The sequence below is a fragment of the Oncorhynchus mykiss genome, chromosome 3 (assembly GCF_057628025.1).
Source record: "Oncorhynchus mykiss isolate SJ-2025 chromosome 3, ASM5762802v1, whole genome shotgun sequence".
Taxonomy (NCBI): domain Eukaryota; kingdom Metazoa; phylum Chordata; class Actinopteri; order Salmoniformes; family Salmonidae; genus Oncorhynchus; species Oncorhynchus mykiss.
The window spans coordinates 59,371,042-59,390,651 of record NC_143024.1 but is presented as its reverse complement, the minus strand read 5'-3'; the positions used below and the strand labels follow the sequence as shown (position 1 = coordinate 59,390,651).

General features: G+C 40.6%; 1 protein-coding gene across 8 annotated transcripts in view; it reads right to left on the bottom strand.

Annotated features, from left to right (window-relative positions):
• LOC110520058 (protein TANC1) overlaps positions 1 to 19,610 on the bottom strand; it is a 285,120-nt gene that overhangs the window by 58,320 nt on the left and 207,190 nt on the right. For all 8 annotated transcript variants that reach the window (XM_021597049.3, XM_021597043.3, XM_021597046.3 and 5 more), the window contains one exon: positions 1,647 to 1,878. In XM_021597049.3, the coding sequence (XP_021452724.3) occupies positions 1,647 to 1,878 (232 nt within the window). The remainder of the gene's footprint in view (positions 1 to 1,646; positions 1,879 to 19,610) is intronic.

Here is a 19,610-nt window from a genome sequence, read left to right as displayed (position 1 = left end):
GCGCGCACACACACACACACACACACGCACGCACGCACACACACACACACACACACACACACACACACACACACACACACACACACACACACACACACACACACACACACACACACACACACACACACACACACACACACACACACACACACACCAGTAGAGAAGACGGTGGAAAGAAACAAATCGACAATTCATAAACTTTTCAGGCCAAGTCGACTGCAGACATGCCATTTTGCCGAGAAGTAGAACATTTTCTTTTGAGTTTGATCTCATAAAATTTAGTGTCAGTAAAAATAAGAACTGAACATACAGCAGAGAAAGAGAGTAAGATAGTTGGACACCACACTTTAAAGAACTACAAAGAACTTTGTATTTAGATAACATCTCTCTGCACTGCAGTTCCTGGTGCATTAACACATCTTAAGAAGGTTTACTCTGGTATTCTCCCACATCTCTACAGCTAGCACAGTAATGAATGAACATGAGTGTGTTTTAGTCCGCAGCTATATCGACAGTGCAGTACGCTAAACTGCTCTGTGGTGAGACCGCAGCGGGGATCTGGGCCATGCTTTCACAGCAGCAGAACGACAGGGCCCTTGTGTGCATCCCAAATGGCACTCTATTTCCTATATAGTGCATTACGTTTGACCATAGGCTACTTGTCAAAAAGTAGTGCACTATATAGGGAATAGAGTGCCATTAGGGACACAACCTTGTGTTCCTCCTCACATCCAGCTTTGCACAGTGATCAGAAACACGCTAAAATATAAATGAGAGGAAAATGTGCAAATTTCAAGTCCAAGTCATCATTGTGATGGAGTGGACAAATCAACACTTCCCCCCCATATCAAGCCCAATCAAACATGGTCATTCATTTCAATAAGGAACAGGGGGCAGTCGTGAGGGGCCCGTCACAGGAGAGCTGCTGCATGCCCTGGCTGCACATTGATCCTCATTCTTTTCCATCTCCATCATTCCAACACTGGGTTTGTATATCTACATCATCTGTTTAGGCTCCTGCAGTAACATATCGATTCACTGCAATGCAGGGAAAATAGTGGGTCGTGTTGTCTTTGCAAAACGGACTTGACCTTGAGATAGTCGTGCTTCTGTCTGTCTATCTCGGGAGAGATGCATCCGTCACCAAGTTTACGTTTTCTTGGAGAGGCACTATTCTTCTGCCCTGACAACAATAACAAAGTAATACTAACCATTTAGTGTAACATCAATTCAAATCAATGTTGTCAAAGCAAAATGCAGAGCTCCTACACTAAGCAATTAACAATGTCCCCACAGACTATGCTCCCTCTGTACAGCCAGCACTTAATACATTTAACACAGGTATTTCAGGTTCTTTGTGTAAGGAATGGAATCAATTTATCTCAGCTGGCTGGAAGAATTGAAAAGCATAGAAAATGGTCTCTGAAGGGACCTTGGGTAGTCGTTTGCGATTTAAGTCACCTAAGCAAACCTGTGGTTAAATTACAGTTATAATACACTTGTCAGAAACCTTTAGCCACTGAAGGCCTAGATTATAGTATGGACTCAATGTGTGCTTTCAAGACATTATTTTGGACCATGAACACCAGTGACAATGAGACAGTCAGATATGAATGAACCTAGGTGTAACTAGTTTAGCATCGTACCCTTGCGGAGGTTGGCCAGTGGCTCCAACACACCCCTGCGGAAGGCTGCCATTGGGTCCTGGACGCAGGAGCGCAGACTGAGCATGCTCTGTAGATAGGAATCCTTCAGCAGCAGCTCTCTATAGGCGGTGAGCTGGTGCGCTCTGCACAGCAGGGCAGCGATACTGTGCACAAACTCTGGGACCAGGCAGGTGTAGGTGTTGTCAGCCTGGCAGTAGTGATATGCAACCACCTGGACAGGAGAGAAAAAAATAAGAGTACAATTGTTTAGGAACTTTAATGGCTTAAAAATGCATAAGACGTTAACCTTTGTTGTATTACCAAACCATACAACAATATAGACTGTAAGTACCTTACATTGTTGTTGTTTTAAGTCAGCAGAAATCTGCTAAGCTGGCTGTGTGACCTCAAAGTTCTTGCAAAGCCAATAGGCTTGGTGACTAAAAGGCATTAGATGCAATACATAGGGCCCTATAAAATCTGTTATATTTTTGCCTGATTCCCCAACATTACTGTATTTCATATTGATTTCAAATTTTTAGAACCGTTAAGGTATAAAAAAAAAAATACATAAAATAATGAATTTGGCATTACTGCTACTATTAGCCAATAGAAATGCATTGAATAACAGATTCACTACATTGAACAACAGATAGACAAAAAAAAAATCAAAACAAAGTTTGTTCTGATGTCATGGTCCTACAGTGCATTCGGAAAGTATTCAGTCCACCTGTGGTAAATTCAATTGATTGGACATGATTTGGAAAGGCACACACCTGTCTATATAATGTCCCAGAGCAAAATCCAAGCCATGGGGTCGAAGGAATTGTCCGTAGAGCTCCGAGACAGGATTGTGTCGAGGCACAGATCTGGGGAAAGGTACCAAAAAATGCCTGGAGCATTGAAGGTCTCCAAGAACACAATGGCCTCCATCATTCTTAAATGGAAGAAGTTTGGATTCCAAGAGCTGGCCACCAGCTTGTTTTGGAGACTAGTCAGGATCGAGGGATAGATGAACGGAGCAAAGTACAGAGAAATCCTTGATAAAAACATGCTCCAGATCACTCAGGACCTCAGACTGGGGCGAAGGTTCACCTTCCAACAGGACAACCACCCTAAGCACACAGCCAAGACAACACAGGACTGGCTTCAGGACAAGTCTCTGAATGTCTTTGAGTGGCCCAGCCAGAGCCCAGATTTCAACCCGATCGAACATCTCTGGAGAGACCTGAAAACAGCTATGCAGCGACGCTCCCCATCCAACCTGACAGAACTTGAGAGAATCTGCAGAGAAGAATGGGAGAAACTCCCGAAATACATGCGTGCCAAGCTCGTAGCGTCATACCCAAGAAGACATGAGGCTGTAATTGCTGCCAAAGGTGCTTCAACAAAGTACTGAGTAAAGGGTCTGAATACTTATGTAAATGTGATATGTAATGAAATATGCACAAATGGGGTATTGTGTGTATATTGCTGTAACATAACAAAATGTGGAAAAAGTCAAAGGGTCTGAATACTTTCCGAATGCACAGGATATCTGAGAGATATAAGAAAGATCAGGAAACAATACCTATATTTCTTTACATGTATTTACCCCCTTATTTGAGGCACTAAACTATCTCCATATTTTTTTTAACTGGTACTGGGGACCTTCAGATGAGTCTTGTGAGGCTTAGGGGCTCCATATGAAAAAAAACAGAGAACGCCAGAGTATCCGTGAGAGTCTCAGCTTTCAATAGATTGGTCATAATGTAGATCAAACTGTTTGGACGCTACAGACATTTCGTGAGAAGACACAATTTTGGTCATGGTCTGACAAACACACTCTAGCCACCTTTCACTATCGATGCGGAAGGGCTATATCGGCAGATGTGATGGATTGAGACACAGCCCATGCAAAAAACACATATCACTAGCTTGAACCATACAGATTATGTTAATTAGATTTCCGCGTGGTCGTACGACCTCATCTGAAGACCACTTTTGCGGTCCATTAATGTAACTGCCCACCAGCAAGACACTGTTGTTCGGTAAGCACTCATGTAATTGCAGAGTTTGCAAAACAAAAGACCACTGGATAGATGCAAATAATCATGATATCATTCTGCCAGGTAGGCATAGGCTACTTTGTAGTTAACATTTATTTGGGTAGATTTATGGGAAAGCCTTTCCCATCTCTACCAGTCAACGGTTATCATTAGCATCTACGCGTACTCCCCTTTTATAGGTCCCTAAATACATCAGTTTGGTATATAGACTAAGCCAGCCCTGAACTCATTCCACTTTTGCCATTATACAATGGAACTTGGCGGTGAGAAAATACAGTAGCTATTTGTTAGTATGAAATCAAAGCTGGGACTTGAAGGCATGCCCTTGTATTATGACCTTCATATGCAATTGTCTGACTAACCAACACCCACTAGGCTATAACCCACTCCAGTCCACTTGAGCAGGGTTATATACACTAGGAACGAAACGGAAGCAAACAGGCTGAAACGGATAGGGGTCTATCTGGATTTGTCCAACAATAAATGTTTTCCATTGCAAAACATTTTGATATGTTGTGCACTAATGAATATGACCCAGGTGGCATCCCCTACCCAGACATAGGGGATGATGATGAACTGGTTGAAGCATTGCTCAACGACCTCAACTAACCTCCCCAAATACGGTCTCCCAAGTGGAGCTCTAAAAGTAGGATGTGCTGCCTGTGCCTTATACTGAACAGGTTCACGGACATCTGACTTGGACAGGGGTTGGCGGGTGGGAGAGGGGCTGTGGGACCCTGTGGATCTGTCTCTCTCTCTCTCTCTCTCTCTGTCCTAATTACAATCAAACCTGGAGGAGCTGACACACTTTACAGGACAGCAGAACATGAGGAGGGTGAAGCAGGTGACTGGCTAGGTGCTACTGCAGAAGGACTCAAGACCTGGAGCCTGTCCCCAGGCACAATGATGAAGACGTCCCAGAGAGGTCAGAGAGACAGTTGGCCCATAACAACACCAGTCTCAGAACCGCACATTCACTATCAGATGAGATATATAGTCTAAATATGTCCCATCCTAATTTCTTGGATGCGACCTGTGAGTAAATCACACCCAAATAGTCTGATTTGAAATGAGAGAAATATAACCCTCACCAACAGATAAAACAAGAGTAAGCACTTTAACTGTAACAAAGTAGTGCTCTCATGATGATCTCTGTCACAGATCTAAATGGCAGAGGAAGTTGGCACACGATTGTGGCCTAGGACGAGGGAAGGAGGACCTTGAGGCGCAGGCCTGGCCGCCGCCATTACGGCTGCTTCCTTTATAATATCCAATGAAATGATCAAATTATTATTGAATCGTCTGCTTGACGGATGGCGTTGTTTCCTGTTTGGACAGACGGGGTTAACAGGGATAGCTTGTCCTACACCTCCTTGGGGGTAAACTTCCTGGCCCAACGCAGCCTTCTGAGAGAGACGGCCAAACTAACATGATGAATCTACAGAGCCTTCACAAGTGGTGGAGAATTCCACTTTTTCACTGGGCATAATAATAAAGCGGCAGAAGCAAGGACCATTGCCAAAGTACTGTTACTAGCTCTGCTGCCAAGACATTTCTCACACTGAGACAATTAAGTCAAACGAGCTGCTACTGACAAAAAAAATCTAAATAATGAAGAGCTGTATCGGAGCAAAAAACCTAGCTTTGCTATCGATATGACATACTGCTGTGAGAGAGACACAATGCCGTTAGACACTGGGTGTGGGGTAAGTAGATGTCCATTGTTGTGGATGGATTAGAATGAAAGAGAGGAGACAGCAGCTTGCTAATCAGAAACTGTTTCACTGTACAGCTACTCTGTAGTAACCTGAGAGGAAGGATGCAGTAGCATTGAGCTACAACGTCTCACAGATGTGGACCATACTGTACATCCCATGCAGACCACTACCTCATCAAAGAGACATGAACATCTGGTGTTTGTCAAGTATTTCTAGGTGATTCTCTGCAGTACAACTGGATGTTTCCAGAGTCGTGATCTACTGTAATTAATTTCCAATTCAGGGACAAAACTTTGAAGTGTGATTGTGCTCATATACGCGAATCAAGCGATACCAGTGCCTAATTGCAACTGCAAAAGCATGAAATACTTTGCGGCTGCCTCAGTGAGTGCCCTGGATATGAGGGTGGATTTGAAGAGCGGCACCTCCTTTTCATTTAGCCGTGATGACTGACGATGCAATGTTGCGTGGCAGTCACAACACCACAGGAACGCTCCTTTGAGAGAGGCTGTTGAAAGCAGTTTAGTGCATAATTGGTATGAGGGATTCACAGAGTCTAAACATGTTAAAGGGGCAGTGCAGTCCAAAACTAGATTTTCTAGTTTTTTGTTATGATATTTCCACACTACGAGGTCGAAATAACACTCTGAAGTTGTCAAAATTATGATAATGCCATTTTAATGTAAGAGCCTGTTCAGGTGGGATGGAGTTTTTGGTCCAAAGCATAACACATCTGATCTGATTATCAGATCTGATCTGATTATTCTGACCAATGACCAGTAAGTCATCTTTAATTTGCATACGTATCCTCCTACATTAAAGCAGTTTGTGCATATATTAAGACAAAAACAAATGTGGCTGTTTGTGCACACAAAACATTTTCTTGAGGCAAGCCGAAGTCTACGCCCCTTTGTCGTTGATTGATCAGCCTGAGAACAACATACGGGATCAATAGAAGGAGCAAGTTAGTTGAATTCCCAGCCTTTGATATTATACAACAAACTCTGCAAGACCTTATGCATGTAATTCTGGAGGGCGTAGGCCCATTGGAAATCAAATGTGTTTTGAATCATCTTGTTGTGTCAGGACAGATTGATCTGGACTGAATTCTGTTATTCTTGGTTTCCCTTATTCCCCTCTAGATGTTAGAGATCGGCCATCCCCAATTTATGTTAGTACATTAACGTCAAGTGATGGTAAACTAAAACAGTCCTCTGGGCAAATGGTTGTCCTGCTAAGGATATTGCCATTTGTTTTGGAGAGTTTGGAAGTCAATGCATATATACAACTGATAATTGAGCTAATAGAGATTGTACAGATAGTATTTGCATCTGTTCTTTCCATTGCGACAGTGTCTAGGTTTAAGTTACTCATTGAAAATAATTTGAAGCATTGGAAGGAGCTTTTTCCAGACCGCAATGTTACACCTAAACAGCATTATATGATACATTTGCCATCACAGATAAAGTAATTGAGTCCAATGGTCAGACATACAGTATGTGTATGCGGTTCGAGTCTAAACATTGTTCCTTTAAACAATGGGCTTCCAAGCTCAATTAAAAAAATATTTGCAAGTCTTTGATCAATCAGAACCACATATATGAAAGCTGCCAAAATGTTAACAGTTCAACGCACCCAACTTTTTCAAATGAAAGGGAGATGGGACCTGTATCAGAGGTTAAAGATCTACAATATTTACATGGAAAATGTAGGGATTTCCATGGGTTTCAATGAAGTAAACCATGCTTTATCAGTCAAATGGCTTGTAATAAATTGTAATAAATACATAACTCAGAAGTCCAGGATCTTTGCCAAAGTACTGAATGGTTATATGCCAGAATTTGGACTGGTCAAAAACCTATTTCTTGTTGATTCTAGGCTTTATTGTTTGAAATGTCAACCATGTCAAACTATACGCTTTGATCGAAACGTCATGGCTTATCAAGTTGAGGTCTCACGCCTTGCACAGGCCACTGAGTTAATGGATGCTGAAAAGCTGGTTGATTTGACCTCTTATTACACAATTAGCAACAAGAGCCAAACTTATGTACAAGTCAAATACCATCTTGGGGATGTAATAGAATTGTACAACAGTTCAAATGACTCATATGTATCTGTGTTCCTCAGATATGAAAAGTGTACGGTCTTTGTTCTGTACTGTATTTTGTCTACATGACCTTCCTGTGTGTAAGATGACAATAAAACAGTGAATTCCATTTGGTCATTATCTGTTCTTAATATGTGAAGAGATGAAAAGGATAAGATGCTTGAAATAATAAATTCTGACTTTGACAATGCAGTTTAGTACTTGTCAGTGTTGATCAAACAGCTTTATAATTCTTGTAATTCTAGTTTCAAGCACTAAGTTACTCAGAACCAGTAATGCAATCGCAGTAACACGATATATTATCTTATTACGATAATAATTAAGGACAAAAAAGCTTGAAACAAGTGAAATGCTCTAACATAAAAACTGCCTGGTGAGAAGAAATATGTTGTCAGACAAAAAACAAGCATATATTGCCTTGATTTAAGATATTTAATCTTATTTAGATTTCAATTTTTGCAGGGATTTTTCAATTAAGTGTTTGTTGTCATTCAACGAGAGATGGAGGTCTTTTAAGGGAGCATGAGGGCACACTCATTCGTTTCGCCTAGCTGAGTTCGGCTAGGCGACACCTTACGTAGGCTCTAGAGCAGGGGTGGAGTGGTCTAGAGCACTCCAGTCATTGAGGGCCTGATTGGTGTCACACTTTTTCTCCATCCCTAGCAAACACAGCTGATTAATCAAATTGCATTCTTAGGTGAATATTATGATTAGGTGATTATTGAGTCAGGTGTGTTAGCTGGGGCTGGAGCAAAACTGCGACACCAATCAGGCTCTCGAGGACTGCAATTGCCCACACCTGCTCTAAACAATCCTATCTACAAATCAGGGCTGTGTATGTAAATATATAACAATTTGTTTCAACACTCCCACACAATCAGACTGGGCATTTCAATGGCAAAAGGAGGATCAGGGAAATAAATTATTAACCCTCGGGTGTAGCCACACTACTAAAGTATGCGGACACCTCTTCAAATCAGTGGATTCGGCTATTTCAGCCACACGTGGCTGACAGGTGTATAAAATCGAGCTCACAGCCATGCAATCTTCATAGACAAACATTGGCAGTAGAATGGTCCGTACTGAAGAGCTCAGTGACTTTCAACGTATCACAGTCATAGGATTCCAACAAGTCAGTTCGTCAAATTTCTGCCCTGCTAGAGCTGCCCCAGTCAACTGTTAGTGCTGTTATTGTGAATTGGAAACGCCTAGGAGCAACAATGGCTCAGTAGTGAGTTGCAACACTCACTACCGAGTTCCAAACAGCCTCTTGAAGCAACGTCATCACAAGAACTGTTCGTCGGGAGCATCATGAAATGGGTTTCCATGGCCTAGCAGCCGCACACAAGCCTAAGATCACCATGCGCAATGCCAAGCGTCTGCTGGAGTGGTGTAAAGTTCGCCGCCATTGGACTCTGGAGCAGGGGAAATGCGTTCTCTGGAGTGATGAATCACGCATCCCCGTTCATTTGGAGGATGACAGGAGAACAATACCTGCCTTTGGTGGAGGACGAATAATGGTCTGGGGCTGTTTTTCATGGTTCGGGCTAGGCCCCTTAGATCCAGTAAATGGAAATATTAACGCTACAGCATACAATGACATTCTAGACAATTCTGTGCTTCAACTTTGTGGCAACAGTTTGTGGAAGGCCTGAGTAACCTGTTTCAGCATCATAATGCCCATGTGCCCAAAGCGAGGTCCATACAGAAATAGTTTGTTGAGATCGGTGTGGAAGAACTTAACTGGACTGGCCTGGGGTTGACCTCAACCCCCTGGACACCTTTGGGATGAATTGTTATGACGACTGCAAGCCAGACTCAATCGCCTAACATTAGTGCCCGACTTTACTAATACTCTTGTGGCTGAATGGAGACTCACCTTTCCATAGAGGGGTCATATTTGTGTGTAGCCCAAACTGTTCGCTACAGACAGAAGATGGCAGATTAGCTGTACCAATTTTAGACGAGTCTCTAGACACTTGTGGGCGTCCTGGAACAAAACAACATGTACATGTTCAGGAGAGTCTCATCTTTCCATCGGGGGGATCATAAGAGTTTGTAGGCCAAATCGTTCAGACGTTATAGACGTTTTCGTGAGAAGACACATTTTCGGGATGTCTGATGGTCTGAAAAACACCGCTCCAGCTCTGCCATCTTTCACCGCGGAAACGGAAGGACAGTGGATTGAGATGCATCCAATGCAAAAAAAAACTGCTAATTCGATTTTCACGGCCCGCGGAACCCCTCTATGGGGTTAAACATATATTTTGAGTTATTTTCATTAAATAAACACACACACTGATTTATTAGACATACAGTAAATTAAAAAGACTGCATGGGGGCTTTCAAGATGTTCAAATTCAGTGGCACGTGGCTCCTAGAGTCTGCCTATTCCCTATAGCAGTGGCTTGCTGTTGTCATTTTTATAATTTAGCAGACACTCAGGAGCAATTAGTGTTATGTGCCTTGCTTAATGGCAAATTGACAGATTTGACAAATTCATCTAGTTGGCTTGGGGATTCAAACCAGTGTTACTGGCACAACGTTCTTAACCGCTAAGCTACCTGCTGCCTTGTCATCTCACGTTATACTATCCTGTGTTAGTGCCGCACTGATTCAATGCATCCAGTGCAGGAGAGGAAGGTCATTATGATGCCAATGAGTGTTAAAAACATGTGTTATTGAAATAACAGTCAAGAAAACAGGGCACTCTGAAGCTGAACCATTCATGTGATGTAACAGCACTAGGGACAAGGGTGAATGAAACGGCTTGGAATGTTTTAGTCATATTTCATTATTTCTAAAAGTTATACAGTAATGTTTGTAAATGGCAAGCTAAGCTGCAAGGTGGATGTGGCGTATCTTTTTTCTCAAAACAACAGAAGCTAAATGACAGATGGACATTTCAAAATTGGGAAGGGGAACTCTGTGAAATAGAAATAGATGGTGAATACTGAATAAAAAAGCTGTAATCACTTATAAACCTCAGCAGGGTAACTCAAAGCATAGCCGCGGGGAAGAAGTTTGGGGTTAGGGGGTGCTGCGATGTCTTTCTCCAATGGGGGGGGGGGGGGGGTTGCCCATGCTGCATATTGGTTCAGGATTATTAAATGCCCGGTGCACTACTTTTGTGAATAATTAGCATCAGTCAAAGGTTTGGGCACATCTACTCATTCCAGAGATGTTCTTTATCTTTACATATTCTACATTGTAGAATAATAGCGAAGACATCAAAACTATGAAATAACACATGGAATCATGTAGTAACCAAAAAAGTGTTAAACTAATCAAAATATATTTTATATTTGAGATTCTTCAAAGTAGCCTTTGCCTTGATGATAGCTTTTGTACACTCTTGGCATTCTAACAACCAGCTTCATGAGATAGTCACCTGGAATGCATTTCAATTAAAAGGTTTGCCTTGTTAAAAGTACATTTGTGAAGTTTCTTTAGTTTCTCTTTGCTTATTTGAGCAGTTCTTGCCATAATATGGACTTGGGTCTTTTACCAAATAGGGTTGGTTATCTTCTGTATACCACATCAAACTTGTCAAAAGACAACTGATTGGCTCAAACGCCTTAAGAAGCAAAGAAATTCCACAAATTAACTTTGTAAACATTTCAAAAAACATAATTTCGCTTTGACAAATTACTGGTACTGTATGTGTGTGCGTGTGTAGTGAATGTGTGGGTTTTGTGTGAGTGTCAGTGTATATAGTGTGTATATACAGAATAGTCTTATGAGTGTGCATAGAGTCAATGCAAGATAGGGTCAGTGCAGATAGTACAGGTAACTATTAATTAACTACAGTATTTAGCAGACTTATGGCTATATATCAGTCTTATGGCTTGGGGGTAGAAGCGGTCTCGAAGCCTGTTTGTCCCAGAGCCGATGCTCCGGTACCGTTTGCCGGATGGTAGCAGAGTTAACAGTCTATGGCTTGGGTGGCTGGAGTTTTTGGCACCACCTGACATAGAGGTCCTAGATTGTACAGAGTTCGGCCCAGTGATGTACGATATGGCCAAAATATCATATCATGGTATTTTTCAAAATTTTGATGGTATGACGGTATTTGATGTTTTTGATTTATAAAAGTTCTACATTTGCTTAATGATTAGTGTGTGACCGTAGGGTGGCAACACATATATTCTAAATGATTTCAATGGGTCTTTCTCCATTCTGATTGTTTTATACTGTTAAATTCAACTTCAACCTAAAATTGAAGTTGAATTGCGTCGCTCCACAGCTATTTTCAGGTCTCTCCAGAGATGTTTGATCGGGTTCAAGTCCGGGCTCTGGCTGGCCCACTCAAGGTCATTCAGAGACTTGTCCCGAAGCCACACCTGTGTTGTCTTGGCTGTGTGCTTAGGGTGGTTATCCTGTTGGAAGGTGAACCTTTCCCCCGGTCTGAGGTCCTGAGCGATCTGGAGCAGGTTTAAATCAAGCATCTCTCTGTACTTTGCTCCGTTCATCTTTCCCCTCGAACCTGACTAGTCTCCCAGTCCCTGGCGCTGAAAATCACCCCAACAGCATGATGCTGCCACCACCATGCTTCACCGTAGGGTGGACTTCAATCATGTTGTAGAAACATCTCAAGATTGATCAATGGGAACAGGATGCACCTAAACTCGATTTCGAGTCTCATACCAAAGGGTCTAAATACTTAAGTAAATAAGGTATTTTTTTATTATTTTTTATAAATTTGCAGAAATGTCTAAAAACCTGTTTAAGCTTTGTGTTCATGGGGTATTGTGTGTCAATTGATGAGGAAAAAACATATTTAATCCATTTTAGAATAAGGCTGTAATGTAAGAAAATGTGGAAAACTGGAAGAGGTCTGAATATTTTCCGAATGCACTGTAAATAAACCGATTAATAAGCCATTCTGTATTGACAAGTCACCTCAGGTTGTAGGAAGCTGCTATATTCATGTTGTGAACTGTGAGCCACAGCCATTTGGACAATTTACCCAACCTGAGGTCTTTCTGACCATACTTCTAACATGTTACCCTGGCAACACTGATGTTGTCCCAAATGGCACACTATTTCCCTTTATTGTGCATAAGACGCTCGTCAAAAGTAGCGCACCATATAGGGAATAGGGTGCCATTTGGGACGCAGCCAGAGACGAGTCCTAGGGGAGTCTGGCCCGACACATCATTTGCCTATCTCTGTGAGTGACAGAAGTGTGCAGTAGCAATCACAACATGTTAAGGATCCAGAATGAGCTTCTCACTCTCTCCCTCTCCATTGTATTGGAGCTGCCAAGGTGAAAATTGGGCCTGAGTGACTTCGCATTGGATTTTAAGTCCATTTGATGAGGGAGAATCAAGAGGAATGATTATTTAACTAAGCTCAGAGCTCGCTGCAAATCAAACGGGCCTATGATGTGAGAATTCATTTAATGGGGACTCTGTGTGATTGTCTTCAATAAACATCCAGGACCCCAGGGACATGTTTTAATTAACTTGCTTCAGATACAAATAAATTAATGTAAACAAACATAAATCAACTGAGTGCCGCACGGTCTGTTATGTTTTTTGACAAAACCTCATGAATACTAAAGGAAACCCAGCCTCGATATGAAAGGACATGATTCAGGGAGGCGCCACAGCCTCCCTCCCCAATCTACTGTGGGATGAAATGAAGGACAGAAGAAGTAGACAGAGAGAAGAGAATACGTGCATCTGTAAAACTGATGAAATGATGAAAACATCAGTAGCCAAAACATCATAATATGTACCAAGTGGCCTTTATAAATAGTGAAAAGCAATAATGGCATTATAATGAATATAACTGTCAATTTGAACATTTTATTACATTTTTTATCAAAATGCCTTCGGGAACATGTGAACTTTCATGTGCCTTCAAAATAAACATGTATGCCATCTGTAAATACAAATAAAATAGTTAAATTGTGAGCCTTGTTGGTTAATCTGCGGAAAAAGACATGGACCTTCCCGCTAGCCATGATTAGCTGAGATAATGGATGGGCTGGACATGCCTAGAAATGAGTTTGGATTGGTCTGCCATATAGAATGTTTCTGTCTATGTGAAAGATATAACGTTGGACTGCCCTCAACAACATGGACTGCACTAAACAACATTACTGCCCTGAATTTTAGCAGGCGCTATAGACAAAGATCAGTGGGGAAAATGTATTATGGACTACTACTAGGATCAGTGTGAACCAGAGTGACTTGACACAACGTGTCTCGACATGTACAGAGCATTTGGAAAGTATTCAGACTCCTTGACTATTTCCACATTTTGTTACTTTACAGCCTTATCCTAAAGTCGATTCAATTGTTATTTTTCCCCCTCATCAATCTACACACAATACCCTCTAATGACAAACCAAAATAAGATTTCACATTTTTGCAAATGTATTAAAAAGTACTTACATAAGTATTCAGACCCATTAATCACTTCTTTGTTGAAGTACCTTTGGCAGCGATTACAGCCTTGATTCTGGGTTCTGGATGGTCCACTCAAGGACATTCAGAGACTTGTATAGAAGCCACTCCTGCATTGTCTTGGCTGTGTGCTTAGGGTTGTTGTCCTGTTGGAAGGTGAACCTTTGCCCCAGTCTGAGGTCCTGAGTGATCTGGAGCAGGTTTCAATGATATCGCTGTACTTTGCTCAATTCATCTTTCCCTCAAGCCTGACTAGGCTCTTAGTCCCTGCTGCTACATCCCAACAGCATGATGCTTCCACCACCATGCTTCATTCGTAGGGATGGTGCCAGGTTTCCTCCAGACGTGACACTTGGCATTTAGGCCAAAGATTTAAATCTTGGTTTCATCAGACCAGAGAATCTTGTTTCTCATGGTCTGAGAGTCATCTAGGTGACTTTTAGCAAACTCCAAGCGAGCTGTAATGTGCTTTTTACTGAGGAGTGGCTTCCATCTGGCCACTCTACCAATAAGGCCTGATTGGTGGAGAGCTGCTCGGGTTCTCCCTGACCAAGGCCCTTCTTCGAGTCTCATAACAAAGGGTCTAAATATTTATGTAAATAAGATATATATAAATACATTAATTGTAATTGTTTTTTTTGTTGCAAAAATGTCTAAAAACCTTTTTTCGTTTTGTCATTATAGGGTATTGTGTGTAGATTTAATCAATTTTAGATTAAGGCTGTAGCGTAACAAAATGTGGAAAAAGTGAAGGGGTCTGAATACATTACGAATGCACTGTACATGTCTAGACAATAGTTACCCATCCACTTAGGTAGATGTGGCTGGTGGGTGGTTGTCACATTTCTTTCACATGACCCATCAATTTAGACAAGTGTGTCTGAGTAAGAATAATCTAATATTTATAAAATATTTTTATCTCAACACTATTTTTGATATTGCTACTATGCAAATATGCAAGTAACTGTACTGTATACACCTTCTGTATCCTCTGCATGTGACAAATACAATTTGATTTTACTTGATATAGTGTGTTTACCAGAGACGGTAATGTGAAGAACAACATGACCACATGTTGAAGAACAACACCAAAGTCAGATTAGGATATAGATTAAGTGTATTTTTACTACTACTTTTTGCTATTACTTTTACCACTTTTAGACTTGAAATCTTTGGTTATTTACTACACTACTCACTCTGTTTGGCACATGGCCTCACAAGTGAATCCTTAAAGAGGTGGGTGGGGCTAAGTCTTAAGAGGGTGTGAACGATGCTGAATGGTGTAGACAAAGAAGAGCTCTTCAGTAAAGTAGGTATACCACAATATTCTAGGACCATTTTCTCAAAAGTGGGGTTACAAGTTTATCAACTTTCAAAGCAGAATTACTTTCCCATTGTTCCTCAACTGTAGTGTATGATATACAATTTTCTAGCTCCGAGTCTCTCCTTTTATCCAATGTAAAAAACACAATTTCAAATTTTGCTATATAAGACCAAATTGAGGCAGTGAGTCAAATGTTTTGTCAGCTCGTGCTTATATTGTGTGCATCTTTACACAACGGCATCAGTTGGATTTCAGTTGTTCATGGTGCCGGCCTGATTAGTTTTCTTTGCAAGCAAATTGTTCACCAATGACAGTGAAGTTAGGAAATTGTTCATGGTGACATTTCTCCCCTTGCCAACGTGAGGTTCCACAAGCCCCATCACCACATTCTCTGACTCTCGATCACTTGCTGCCTGATGTGGATATTTTCACAGATATTGAAAGCCGCTCAGCATGTAAAATGACGCACGTTCTCACTGTGTAGCATACTCCAAATAGCCCGGAGGAGATTGATAAGACTGCTTTGATTCAGTGGACTGATATAGGGTGCACACAGTGCCTCCAGAAAGTATTCATACCCCTTCAATTATTCCTCAGCCATGAATTCACAATGTATTAGATCGTTTTCCCCCCATCTACACACAACACCCCATTATGAGAAAGTAATAACATGTTTGTAAAAATGTTTGCAAATTTATTGAAAATGAAATACAGAAATAACACATTTTCATAAGTATTCACACCCCTGAGTCAATACTTTGTAGAAGCACCTTTGGCAGCGATTACAGCTGTGAGTTTTTCAGGGTAGGTCTCTACGAGCTTTCCAGACTTGGATTGTGCAACATTTGCCCATTAGTCAAAATTCTTCAAGTTATGTCAAATTGGTTGTTGATCATTGCTAGACAACCATTTTCAGGTCTTGCTATAGATTTTCAAGAAGATTTAAGTCAAAACTGTAAATTGGCTATTCAGTAACATTCACTGTCTTCTTGGTAAGCAACTCCAGTGTAGACTTGGCCTTGTGTTTTAGGTTATTCTCATGCTGAAAGGTGAATTAATCTCCCAGTGTCTGGTGGCAAGCCGAATTAACCAGGGTTTCCTCTAGAGTTTTGCCGGTGCTTGGCTCCATTCTATTTATATTTTATCCTGAAAAACTCCCCAGTCCTTAACGATTACAAGCATAACATTTATGCAGCCACCACTACGCTTGCAAATACGGAGAGTGGCAATGTGTTGTATTGTATTTGCCCCAAACATATCACTTTGTTCTATTCAGGAAAATATTTTCACTCTGTCAATTAGATTAGTATTGTGGAGTAAACTACAATGTTGTTGATCCATCCTCAGTTTTCAACTATCACAGCCATTAAACTCTGTAACTGTTTTAAAGTCGCCATTGGCCTCATGGTGAAATCCCTGAGCAGTTTCCTTCCTCTCCGGCAACTGAGTTAGGAAGGACGCCTGTATCTTTGTAGTGACTTGGTGTATTGATACACTATCCAATGTGTAATTAATAACCACCGTGATCAAGGGGATATTCAAGGTCTGCTTTTTTTACCCATCTACTGTACTAATGGGTGCCCTTCTTTGCGAGGCATTGGAAAACATCCCTGGTGTTTGTTGTTGAATCTGTGTTTGAAATTCACTGCTCTCCTGCGGGACCTTACATATAATTGCATGTGTGGAGTAGAGATGAGGTAGTCATTCAAAATCATGTAAAAAACTATTATTGCACACAGAGTGCAACTTATGTGACTTGTTAACACTAAAACCGCCATAGGTCAACGGCTACTGATGTTTGATTTGTAAATAAAACATAAAGGCAAAAGAAAAAGCTACCTCCTGCACCTTCCCTGACTTTTACTAAATGTTTGCATTTTACATTGCTCAGTTGTCAGAATCTTTAAATGCCAAACTGAAAAGTATTTAGAGCTCTTTTACCTGTTGTTTCCACACCTAGTACCACCTTAATGGGCCAAGACAAATGCGCTGTAGGATGTTGGTACCAAGCCAGGTGCTAATGCGCCTCTCTCGCCTCACTGAATGACAAATGGATGAATGGGAGATAATTGTGCAGGTTACTTCACAATTTGATTTAAATTAGGCCTAGCTGAATGACAAGGAAGGTGAAGAGGTTGATTTAATTTAGAAAGACAATAGTGTAATGATGAGTTTGTTATGCCTATTTGTCAGCTTTGGCGCTCATGTTTATAGCAAATAATTTGACTTGCGGGTTGATATATTTTCCTTTTGTTTGACTTTGTAAAAATAAGCTGATATGGGATTGTTTTATTTACTATAACATAGTGTTGCAGTAGGCCTTTAGAATAACGCAAAACATATCTTGACTCTATCCTAATTGATGAGAAGGGACTTGAAGGGAAGCAAACGATGCCAGCAAACGATGCCAGCCCACTGAATGAATGACAAATGGATGAAAGGAGATAATTGTGCACATTACTTTAGAATCAAATTTAAATGAGGCCTAACTAAATGGTAAGGAGGGAGAAGATATTGATTTAATTATGAACAACAATAGTATAATGATGAGTTTGTGTTATACCTATTTATCATCGTTGGTGCACATGTTAGTAACTTGAACACGCACCTTGCGGGTTGATACCATTCTGTTTTAAGTTTTACTTTGTAAAAATAAGCCGTTATGGGACAGTTTTTAATCACATTTATTGTAAGGGAAACGAAAACATGCTACGAAAACATGCAGTAGGCCTTTAGAATAATGCAAAACATATCCTTGACTATCCAAGTTGATGAGCGCAGGGAAGCAAACAATGTCAGTCAGCCAGCACAGCGGCCCATCGAAACTACACCTAAACTAATTTCACACATAAGAGTTAGAATATAGACTAGATTAAATTGACAATAGTCTAATGAGTGACAATATTATCAGTTGTCAAATTGTACATGAAGAGATGGGCATAGCTTGGAAATGACAGATGCAAGGAAAGGATCATCAGTTAATCAAATCGTCCTTCAGAGTCACATGCAGGTAAAACATTTTGATTTCTATATAGTATCAAAAAGAGCATATTCTGCAGTTTCTATGACACTTACATTTGTCAAATAACTCTCAAAATTCAGAGGTGCAATTCTATTTCCAAATGTCACTTTTTCCATCTGCACAATCCATGTGTTCAGCAAATTGCCAAATTCACTATTCTGTTTTCTTTTAAATACATGTTCTTATTTCCGCAATGTTTCTTTAGACCTGACAAAACTAAATTATTACGGAAGTCTTTGTGATGGACGAACTAGTGGTTTTTCGTTATTACTTATAGCCTAGAGTAACATAAACTAATAAAAATGAAATTATGTTCTTTGTAATAATAGTTTTATGGTTTTCTAATGTTACCTAAGACCTTTAAAAACACCACTAAATTATTATTCTTCAGATAGCATATATGAAATGTATTTACTAGACAGTTAGAATATTGATGAGTCATCGGTTGGAAGTGTCAAGAATTGGATTTAGGCCTACATTTTCACTAGGAATTTGCATATTTATAAAAAACATATCCTTGACTCTATCTAAAAATAAAAATACTGTTGTTAAATTTCTACATGGATATACTGTGCATTTCCACAAATATTTATTCATGCAAATCATGCTATACAATTGATTCTTCACTATTTAACAAGCCTTGGTGCTTATAGTTGCGCACCTTGCGGGTTGATATGTGGCAACGTTCCCTAGCAGGTACTTACAGGCTGAAAGGCCAGTCGGTGATGGTGTTACGCACATTTTTACTCCTGAACATACAGTTGAGGTCGGAAGTTAACATAACTTAGGTTGGAGTCGTTAAGACTTGTTTTTCAATCACTCCACAAATATCTTGTTAACAAACTATAGTTTTGGCAAGTCGGTTAGGACATATGGTTTGTGTAATTTTTCCAACAATTGTTTACAGATAAATAATTTCACTTATAATTCACTGTATCACAATTCCAGGGGGTCAAAAGTTTACATGCACTAAGTTGGCTGTGCCTTTCAACAGCTTGGAAAATTCCAGAAAATTATGTCATGGCTTTAGAAGCTTCTGATAGGCTAATTGATATCATTTGAGTCAATTGAAGGTGTACCTGCAGATGTATTTCAAGGCCTACCTTGAAACTCAGTGCGTCTTTGCTTGACATCATGGGAAAGTCAAAAGAAATCAAGACCTCAGAAAAAAAATTGTAGATCTACACAAGTCTGGTTCATCCTTGGGAGCAATTTCCAAACGCCTGAAGGTACCACGTTCATCTGTACAATCAATAGTACAGACAATAGTACACAAGTACAAACACCATGGGACCACACAGCCGTCATACCGCTCTGGAAGGAGACACG